The sequence below is a fragment of the Aplysia californica genome, unplaced genomic scaffold, assembly GCF_000002075.1.
Source record: "Aplysia californica isolate F4 #8 unplaced genomic scaffold, AplCal3.0 scaffold00101, whole genome shotgun sequence".
In the NCBI taxonomy this organism is placed as follows: Eukaryota; Metazoa; Mollusca; class Gastropoda; order Aplysiida; family Aplysiidae; genus Aplysia; species Aplysia californica.
In genome coordinates, this window is record NW_004797371.1 from 1,288,757 (window position 1) to 1,300,491 (window position 11,735).

An 11,735-nucleotide genomic window follows, 5' to 3' on the forward strand; every position below is an offset into this window, starting at 1 on the left:
CCTCCTCCTCCTCCCCCCTCCTCCTCCTCATCCTCAAAATTTGATGCTTTATAATGTTGCATACGACATAAATTCTGTCACGCTTTTTAAACCAGGAAGTTCGACCACAGTGAATTTATTATACACCCACAGGTTTACACAAGAGAACTAAAAACCCCACCAGCCTATCAGTATATCACATTCCACGGCACATATTGCCCTTATAATTTGACTGAGATCTCTATCTCCCTTATAAACCTGAAGACAGTTTTTTAACGATTCCACCAAGTCTGTCACGCTGATAAGGTGATAAGGAAATAATAGAGGTCAGCATTAAATAGCACACTCACAGAACCCACGACGTGATTCTACTTCAAATCACTGGACACGCAGGCTGCTGACAGGCGATTGTTTGTTCCCTTGACATTGACCAGCACCAGCAGGGAAAAAAAAGTAAAAGTAAACATTTAGAAATACCGTTATAACCTGCATGGTATTTTGGTTTACCTTGACTGTTCAAAGTTGGTTTTGGTACTAGTTTATACGGTCTTGCAATTTCATTTCACCGCCTTACTAAACATAAACAGGTCATTTCGAAGGTGGGTCCCTGGCTATAATAGCGATTTTGGGTGGATTCTAGCATGTACGTTCTAAAGACCAATCAGTACGTAAGGGTACAGAACAGAAGCGAGAAAGCATAATTTTGAATCATTGTGGTGGAATCAGGCGCTCGTCAAAAGAATGAAATAAAAGAAAACCTTATTTTTACACCGCTTTGGCAATTTTCAACGATTTTCTTTTTGACCAGCGACATTTATATCCACTTAAAAACACATTTCTCTGTCGAATTTACTGCTCTACGTTAATTTAAGACACAAAAATGTACATTTTCAGTTTCCAGGGATTCTCAAGCTATGGGAGTCACCACCATTTTGGGGCCATTTTCTCGCTAATTTTACCACTAACACCAAGAAACTCCCACTTTCTTAAAACACAAATATGTCGACTTCTTTTCAAGATAAATGGGCATTTTTTAAAATACAAAAATAGACAAATGAACAAGCTTTAAGATGTTACTAATAGCTCCATATATGCCCCCAAAAATTGACCAACGCCTTATTCCACCACGTCGTCTTCACCTTCACCTATCCTGTAAACTGGATGTCCGTCGGGGCGCTTTTGAAGATTTGGCCACCAGCTTCCTCCACTCCTTCCGGTCTACAGCTTTTCTGAGAGTGTCTTTGAGTTCTAAGCCTGTCCATTCCTTGATGTTGTCCTCCAAACTCTTCTTCGGTCTGCACCTGCTCTTTTTTCCCTGGATGATGCCTTGCAGGATCATCTTGGCAAGGCCGGATGAACGGGTGATGTGTCCATACCATCGCAGTTTGCATTTCCTGACCAGAGTGAGAAGTTCAGCATATGGTCCAATTTCATTTTTGGTCCGTTGTTTGACTTCATCATTTGTGGTGTGAGCTTTGTATAAGATGCAAAGGATTTTTCGAAAGCCTCTCATCTCCACAGATTTCATCATTCTTTCAAGGTCTGCATTCAAGGTCCAGGATTCATTATAAGCAGAAAAAATACTGACATGACCAGTGAATGCACCAGTCTGATCTTTGATCTGATGGTGATATTTCTGTCGTTTCTCATGGTTTTTAACTTGGTCATTGCTGCTGAAGTTTGCGCTATTTCGGAGATTATTGTTGGTTTTGATCTTTCGTTTGTCACTATTGTACCCAGGTATTTGAAGCTGCGTACGGTCACAAGCCTCTGGTTGTTGACCTGGATGTCCACTGTGATGTTCCTGTTGCCTTTAGGCATCAGTTTGGTCTTCTCAGCTCTGATTTCCAGTCTGTAGGCTGTGGAGGTCTTTTCAAGAAGGTCTATTAAGCTGACTAATTCCTTCTCTTGTCACGCAAGGTCGTCTATGTCGTCTGCAAAACGTAGGTTGTTTATCGTTTTTCCATCACTGACTGTTTTTTCGTGATCTTCAAATGCATCTGTCACGATTCTCTCCAAGAAAATGTTGAAAAGAGTGGGTGAGAGCAGACAACCCTGGTGTACCCCTACTGTTGTTCGGAACCATTCCTTAATGTTGTTGTTGAACAAGACTGCGCTCGTAGCTTTGTTGTATAGCTTTTCTATGACTTCGATCATTTTGGCGTTGGTATAGTATAATTTCATGGTTACTCATAACGCTTCCTGCCATACATTGTCAAAAGCCTTTTTATCCACAAATACGTGGTGCAGCTCCTGTTGGTATTGGAGATACTTTTCTATAATGATTCTCAGGTTGAATATTTGTTCAGATATGCGGCGCCCTATCCTGAAGCCTGCCTGTTCTTCTGCTATGATTGTGTCTGCGTGTGGCTTCAGTCTGTTGAGAATGGCTTTAAGAATTACTTTACTAGGATGGCAAATTAGGCTAATAGTACGATACTTTTGGAATTGTATAAGATTGCCTTTCTTGGGAAGGGTGATGGTCAAGGATTGAGTCCATGGTGTTTGCCATTCGCCTGACACGTCGTGACAAATATAATAAATGACTTACATAATTGCATTGTTAATATAGTGCATATCCACGATTTGGAGCACGCTGTAGGCGCATAACAGCTATTATTACTCCAGTAGACACAAGAACATTCAGAAAAATTCTTGACTACTCTGGAAGCATTGAGTGCAAGCCCTAAAACACGAACAAACTGATAAGATCTTTCACTGTCTTATAGCCAGGTACTCATTTCTACCTGGGTGAAGTGAGGAATATTCGTGTAAAGTGTCTTTCCCAAGGACACAACATCGAGCCCCTGACGGGATTCGAACACACGACTTTACGATTGCGAGTCTGAGAACGTAACCTCTGGATCACCCACGCCACAATGTGAATTGAAGTTAAGATACATTTCTGAGGCAGTGGCCTCAGTTTAGTGCTTCAGAAAAGCAAAACAATGAACCCAGGTAGGAAAGAATATATGGCAAGATAATATAGGATGAGATCAGGTGAGATGGGATGAGGTAAGATGAGATGCGATAGGAAATATAACATTTATAACTTCATCCACGGAACGAAATTTTTACTGCGGCATGGTAAACAAATACCTGCACATTCACACATCAACAACGCATTCACATCACACACACATACACACACACATACATACACACATACATACACACACACACACAAACACATACATACACACATACACACATACACACATACATACATACACCCACACAAACAAACAAACATACACAGACAGACACAGACACACACACAGACATACAAACACCCACACACACACACAAACACACACAAACAAACAAACAATCATACACAGACAGACACAGACGCACACAGACATACAAACACCCACACAAACAGACAAAGGCACACACACACACACACACACACACACACACACACACACACATGGACACACATAGACAAACACACAAGCACAAACAGTTATTTGATGGTCATATAAAATCACATTTCTCTTGTACAGAAGTACCGCCCGGTCTATCCATAGCTTTCTCCAAACACCCTTTATCTTTCTGTGCGAACCCTTTGTCAACGAATTAGCACGTAGGAGAATTTAACGAAAGACATCGGAAATCGGGAAAAAGCACGCAATCCCTACTCCTGTGGGGATTTTGGCGTGTTATTATTATTATGAGTGGTTTCCCACACGGGGGAATTGTACGTCATTTTCCGATTTACAGCTGGCTATTTATATCCACTCCCTACACCGCTCCCCCCTACCCCTTTCTTACCCGCTCAGAGACTGTACGTCGCAGAAATATTCCGAAATAACAGTAGAGTAGTGGTTGGTGTATGTTTTACGTCCGAGCTCGCTACCTTAGAATAACACAGTTATATCATTTTTGGCTGGTTTTGAGTTACTAAGACCATTAGGTCTAGGACCAAATGAAGACCACAGGGAAAAACCCAGATAAATCACAAAATGCAAAATCTGCTTTATCAAAATCGAACGCTTTTTCAGAGTCATTATCAACATATTCAAAGAATCGCATTCGAAAAAAGCTTGACATGTTGTGAAACTGAAAATTTGTTATGCCAAATTTCTTAAAATTAAGTACTGAGCAGATAAAACTTTATAATTCTAGGGTTGCGAATCCCAGCGAACGGACTGAGGTTTTCGGTCAAACTTTCTCTCCATACAGGAATCGAACTCTCGTCTTCTGTGAGCAAAGCTGAAGAACCTAAACGCCACACCACAGGACGTGACAGTTTTCAAACGACACAATCTCCTGACGCTGAAGTCGATGGTGCCTTACTAAGTCAACTTCTATAATCTGCCCGTTTTTCCCCGTTTGTTTTGTTTTGTTTTTTCAAGAAAAAAAACTATTTTCCGCAAGAAACAAATCTGTAGCCTATAATAACATTTTTTACATTAATTAAAAAGTCTCATTTTAAACAATGAATCGTACCGTTCTTCATCTTCTCTATTTTTGTGGGCATTGTAAAAGTATAGCGCTTTTTTCAAATCTGCAAGATTTTTTTTTAAAGCTGAACTTCCAATGTGGCCTATCCAAGTGGGTACAGGGATTTAATAACTTCATAATTTCCAAAAAATCAAATTATTTAGAACGCCCCTCTGGAGTTTCTAACATGGACCATTCCACCAGCATGAGACCAAGTGTGCGAACGATGCACCCCTCCGGTTCTGGATTTCACAGTTATTTTGTAAGAGAGAAAATAAGGAAATTGTCACGTTGACGGCAATAATTTTTAGTTCTGGGAAAAACAAGACCGACAGAAATTGCAATGGAGAGAAAAGAAATATGTCCTGTAAGTGGCGCCCCTCAACCACCTGCAGACCTTCCTTTAAATGGGGACGAAAATAGATAAAAACGACTGCACAATGTAACCTCCATATTATCGCCGGAGTCTGTGGTGTAGTGGTAACACACTTTGTCGTCGCACGCAGAAGACCTGAGTTTTATTCCCGTAAGACGAGAGTATCCCGGACTTTGCCGTGAGATGTTGTATCCCTCTTAGCCCGGGATAATTCTGAAAAAGCAGGGTCTATACCTTTAACTTAAATGGACTTATCCTGTCGATGGAGGCCTTAAACGTTTACATAATAATAATTTTTTAAAACGTACTTTACATTATACATGCAATTTTGGTTCCCCCAATTTGGAGATGTCAGATAGACCAGAGAAAAGGGAAAGTGTATAAACGCGGTGTACAGTGCCATTAAAAAAGAGACCCCCAGTGCTCTGGTATACATTGAAACAATAGTAACACTATATAGGAAAAATGTACAAAAGACAGACAGACAGACAGACAGACAGACAGACAGACAGACAGACAGACAGACTGACTGACAGACAGACAGAGATAATGAACAACACAGGGACAATAATAATAATACAGATCCTACAACCGTCGTCTTCCAAGCACGGGCGCCAGAAGGTTGCAATTACTACTAAAAATTTTAAGAGACCCGACGCTGCAAACGCCCTTCATTTTGCAGTCTTCCTGGATATACGCAGTGCGTGAAATTGAAAAGGAAATTGGAAGCCGGACTTCAAAGTCTGGCAGCAAAGGGCATCAAGATCAAATAGCCCACGTCGAGGAAGATTATCTTACGACACCTGTAACTAGAGCTAACATGGCCTGTAAGATCATAGAGGTGATTTAATTTCTGGTGGTCTCATCGCGAAAGTAACTTAGGCTTCGCGTAACATTAAGAATAAGCTTGTTTTTAGAAGAAAAAAAATTGAATGCGCTTGTATTTCTTTTGAAAAAATTGTGTCTGAGTTGAGATGTATTTACAGTCAGTTCCAGTAAAAATGAGTTTATTTGTGTGCGTGTATGTTTTGTGTGTGCGTGGGTGTTTGTGTGTGTGTGCGTGTGTGTGTGTGTGTGTGTGTGGGTGTGTGTGTGTGTGTGTGTGTGTGTGTGTGTGTGTGTGTCTTAATGCATGTGCTAAACATGTATATGTATGCGTTTTTGTATCTCTTATTACAGACACACAAACAATGACAAAGACAGAGAGAAACAGACATAGCCAGACAGACAGGCTGATAGGCAGACAGAAAGGCTGATAGGCTGACGGACAGAAAGAGAGAAATGGAGAAAAAAAAGGAGAATGAGAAGGACAGGAAAACAAAAATGGGGGCCAGAGGTGGGGAGAAAGTGATAGAGAAATAGAGATAGATTCATCTTCTCTTAGTTATAATACTTTTTTAATAAGCTACAGAAATATTGACGAAAGAACGCTTTTTTAAAATATAAATATTTTCGGTTACCTTTTCCTTCTTGTGACATTATAGTGATGGGAGAAATAGAAAAAGACTGACATCTGAGACTGGGAGAAGGGAACAAAAAGGAATCATTAAGCTATGCACGGGTGCTTATTGGAAACAGCGATAGAAAAGAGAGGGAGAGAGAGAGAGAGAGAGAGAGAGAGAGAGAGAGAGAGAGAGAGAGAGAGAGAGAGAGAGAGAGGGAGAGAGAGAGAGAGATAGAGAAAGGAAGAGAGAGAGACAAAGAGGGAGAGAGAAAGGAAGAGAGAGAGAGAGAGAGAGAGAGAGAGAGAGAGAGAGAGAGAGAGAGAGACAAAGAGGGAGAGAGAAACAGAGAGGGGGAGGGAAGGAGAGAAATAGAGAGAAATAATTAGCATCTAAGAGAGTTATAAACAATTCGAACGTTCCTGAAATCATAAACAGCAGCTCTCCACTGGCAAGACAATAATATGCTGTGTATTTAGTTGTAAAAAAGGTATATTCTATTTCTCTTATTAAGCATAATATTATTTCAACATCTCTCTTCTCAGTCTTGCAACCTATTGTCGCCTCTAAAAGAACGCCCCGAAGGCATTATTCCCATTGACTCCATGTCGTCAACATCCTAGAGGGTAAGGAGTGATTGTATGTGTTGGGGAAGTTGACATCGTGGGCCAACTATGAAAATGTACAGAGCTCAAAATGTTATATTATCTATTTTATTTTAAAAAATCATTTTACGTATATGTGTAGCAGTTTCTCAATCTGTGACATCGGTTTCATGAAGTTTTCAAGAAATATTCTGTCGAGATTGAAACTCTAGACGTAGAACTGAGCAAGTAAGAATACACAAAGTAAGTACCCTATTTTGACTTAAAAAATGAAAACGGTTTTTCTATCTCCTGAATTCATAATGTTGTTTCCTGGGCGAAGAATATTTCAAACGGAAAGACTTCTGTAACGAGCGACCACCCTAATAAGCGCAATAAAGAAGGACCTTTTCAGTGGGCTTTGTAAATTATGCATCTAGGGTTTTGTATTTGGTTGGGTAATAAAGAAAGTACATTTGATTTGTTTTGTGTTCTCTTTTAAACGCTTGGCAACGATAATACACTGTCTGACCTGCAACAGGGGGAATTATTATCCCAAAAAGGAAATTTAAAAATCAAAACTGCAGGGTTTCTTGAAACCATGATCATCAGACGATATATCATGTTTTCGACAAACACCGGATGGCTGTCTGGTTTATCTATGTCATCTGAGTACTAGAAGAGCTCCAGGGAAAAAAACCACACTGCAAAAATTTATTTCAAAATCAAGTGAAAATGAGTAGAAAACTTATTCTATGAAGTTAAAAGTTTGAACGAAACGCCAATTTAACCTGGGCGTTTACAGTGTATTTTTAGGAAAGCAATATTATTCTCATAACAATTTTTATCAAAAGACGGTGGATGCTTTTAAGTGGCTTGCTCCTACTTTTTCATCAATCATCTATTGTCCTTATCTTATACACTTCTTTTCTTTGCATACTTTTATCTAGTAACACGTATATTCTTGGGCATGTATAATAATATGACCTATTTGTGTTGCAAGTGCCATAAAACACTTACTAAAAATAAACTGCAATAAGATTATACAGAGTAAACTAGGTTTTCCGGGGATGCCGAGATTTGGTGTGTAGCGCTTTTCAAACCAGTTTACCAATTTGGCTTCGTCGTATCGGAGATGGACGTTGAATTCGGAGGTCTTGCCTGAGGAGCGATACTGTGTCATTGGGATTATCATCGCCTGTGTAAGTCAAAGGTGTGCTGCGCCACGGTTCAATGCTGAACAACGGACAACCAGAAGACTGCAAGAAAGTTTCCAGACAACAGGAAGTGTCACCGACTAACCAAGAGCGGGGCAACCAATGGTTAATCGCGCAACAAAATCGACAGAGAGAGAGAGAGAGAGAGAGAGAGAGAGAGAGAGAGAGAGAGATCGTTTTCGTCCTGCCAGAGACCTTCAGGGAACTAGAGGATCAGTAAGTGCCGTCACCATCGGCGCCTATTGACAAAAACAGGTTTAAGAAACCACAGACCCAACGAACATCCTGTGCTTACTGCTGCATACCGACAAGCTCTTGTGGACTGGTGCAGCCAAAGCTCAAAGTGAACGCTCAGAGACTGGGACGGAGAATGTTTCCTGGCTAGTTGTTTTTTTAAATACAGGTTTTACGGTGCTCGCAACTGCATACGGTCATATGAGCGCAAGAAGATTACAGGTGTTACAAGAGAGTAACAAACATAAAAAGAAGAAGAGGAGATTAGGACGATAGATGTTTGATAGGAAAGAAGAAGCAAACAACACCAGAGCACACGCCAGCCTACTTTTCCTCACGAGTCTAATTAATTCCGCGTTAGTCATAATGATACAAGGAGAGGTGTACATCAACAAAAGAATGGACTAGCATATCAAAGAGAAACATTCCTAGTCTTACTCTGTCTATGCAGTGTCGAACTTTCGCTACCTTTTCAACCCACGAGGGCCACAATCGTTACTGTAATTTTTTTGGATGGGATATTATATTGAACACTGCACAAAACAAACACACAAACCCGAAATAGACGACCTCTTTGGTTTAATTTATGTTAGTAATATACCGTCACACCTTCGTGTAAACGTATGTATTAACTTTGTCACAGTTTCCATTCCAAGTACATTTAATGGAGGCGTTTTAATGGAGTAGAGTATATTTCTCAAGCACATGCAAACGATAACCCATATCAAGAAACTGAGACAAAAACAAAAACAAAACAATTTTCTAAACTGGGCTGAGCACTTCTGAACAAATTGCCTTAGATACATTATTCTTGCTAAGGGAAAAACAAGAAAAAAATAAACCTAATGCAACGCCTCAAGGTCGAGAAAAACAATTCTCGCATGTTCAAATATTTACATCAAGGGAGATCTTCCCTTAAACGCTGTCGCGGAGGATATGGGCAATGAACAGGGACCGCGGGATTGGCTCTGAATTTTTCATGTAGAAGTCTTGGAGCATGCTGTGGGATCGTACTTGTTATTTAACATAGATCGGTATCGAGTACTCGTGGCTAATATTAGATTGTTCTTCCTGTTTTCTTTGCCCTCTACTTTTTAAAGCCATATTTAGCATGGCTTTTCTGAGAAGGAAAACTAATATAATTTATAAAATCCCTTAATCAGAATTTATGACATTTCGAGTTCAGACATCTTTTCATCTCATGTTTTTCTGTTTCTTAAAACATGTTTGCAGTTACAGATTCATTAAGACAGGACAAGCAATACAACACTAAAACTAAAGTTTATTTTCGTTCCAATGCATTTTCACTAGGTTAAAAACTATATTCTTACCGGTGTCTGTGGTGTAGCGAAATAATGTTTGAATCTGGCACTACAGATCATTAAACCGGTATTTGGTATAGCGCTTCGCTGTAGGACGCAGGTGGCCCGAGTTCGACTCTCGGGGGGGGGGGGGGGGGGTTGTCGTTTGTCACAGTCTTTCTTCAGGGACATTGTATCGGTGGTGTAACATTTTCGAGAGCTGGGTATACTTTATTAAGCCACTTGTTTATTTCTGGGGAGTGGGGGTGTGTCACAACACGATATAATCAGGCTTTCGTCAGTTTGGGGGCATTTGTTGCTATTGGTATCATCTTAAAACTTATTCATTCAACTGGTTTTCGATAAGAAAAATACCCGTCTTTCTTGAATGGAAGTTCAGATAATATTTGTGACTGAAAGAGTTGGGGGTCGCCAGGTTTTTGAGGTAACATTAGAGATGATAACAGGGTGGCTGCTGCTCCTAATGATGATGATGATGATGATGATGATGATGATGATGATGATGATGATGATGATAACGATAAAAGAGAGAATAATGAGAATGATGATAATGATGGTGATGAAATGATGATGTTGATAGTGCTGCTGTTAATTATAAGGATGATGATTATAAATATTACAATAACAATTATCTAATCAGTAACCAGCTACAACCGTCCCTCTCCCCCATCCCTTAATTTTCCAACACCATTCGTCGTCCACCCTCTGCCCCCCCCCCCTTTAACCCCTTCACCACCATTCATTCACTGACCTGGTAATTAGACCTGGCCTCCTGTATCTCCGCCCAGAGTCGCTTCACCTCCTCAAACGTCTCCACGCTCGTTATGGAGTAGACTAACACAAAGGCGTGAGCAGTGGTGATAGACAGGCGCTTCATGGCGGGGAACACGAAATTCCCAGCAGTGTCAAGAAAATCCACTTTGATTAAAGATCCACGGATGTTGTAATCTCGGGCGAAGAGGTCTTCCACCGTCTCCTTGTACTCCTCGGAGTATGTGTTGAACAGAAACCGTTTCAGTATGGCGGTCTTCCCCACCCGACCGGAGCCCAGGAATACGATACGGTTGCGTTGGTCAGTGTCGGCCATTTTGACCTGGATGGTAGCCGTTGAACTCTGAGAAAAGCTGCTGTCGTTTCACGGTTGGTCGGTGGTGATTGATGAATGATAAATAAACTGGAGATATCTTGGTAAATAGATTCCTTCACTCTCTTTATTCCCTGTGTACGTGAATATCCAATGTATTATTACCCACGGGACACATTACCGGAGAGGTCAAGTTCCACTGGGTAGACAAAGGATGAATGTTTTATTAACCCGAATAATCAAAAATAAATTGGACACTTTCTATTAAAAAAAGTTGATGGCCCTGTGTGTCGAAATAATTCCAGAAACACAAGAATTGTGTTAATAGTGCTGTATTGCGTGAACGGTGCGTGACAGACGGCTATATATCTGAACGTGCGAAGATTTTTGTTTCGTTTAAATTTTTTCTAAAGCTGATTATTCTTTATGGTAATGTTATGAAAGACAAGTGGGATGGGAGGGGGGGAGAGAGAGGAGGGGAGAGAGAGAGAGGGGAGAGAGAGAGAGAGAGAGAGAGAGAGAGAGAAAGCAAATACAAAGATTCCATGCCCGTATCGCAAACATTTTTCTTTTGGGTCTACCATGCTCTGATCGAGTCACTCTCCGCTTGTCTCTTTGCCCATCTGTTTATTTGCCTCTCCGTCTTCTTTTTCCGCTACCTTAAAGTTACAGAGTTCTTTTCTGACAGTTTTGGCTGGTTTGAGTAACCAAAGCCATGAGGCCAGAAACCAAATGTTCTATCTGCTCTATCAAAATCATAACATTATTCGGAGTCGTTATTTTATTATTAAGATATAATAATAATAATAGATAGCATTTGTATAGCGCAAATCCCCGCTCAACAGCAAGCTTTATGCGCTTCACAATCGCATTCGAAACAGCTTGACATGTTGTGAAACAACATATTTTTCGTCAAAATTTTTTAAACTAAGTAATGAGTAGATAGAACTTTCTGACTCTGGCGTAGCGTTTTGTTTTCTCTCTCCCACTCATTCCTTCCTTGTCCATTTGCGGTAGTTACAAGGGACTAAAAGCCGATGGCAAAACT

The 11,735-nt window shown here is 40.4% G+C and overlaps 1 protein-coding gene across 1 annotated transcript in view; it reads right to left on the minus strand.

Moving 5' to 3' along the window:
• The window catches only part of LOC101850792 (GTP-binding protein Di-Ras2), a gene marked incomplete in the record, with an annotated part of 68,379 nt that overhangs the window by 55,908 nt on the left and 736 nt on the right, over nt 1-11,735 (minus strand). The window contains 1 exon segment of the mRNA XM_035968967.1: nt 10,355-10,886. Within this exon segment, the coding sequence (XP_035824860.1) occupies nt 10,355-10,690 (336 nt within the window).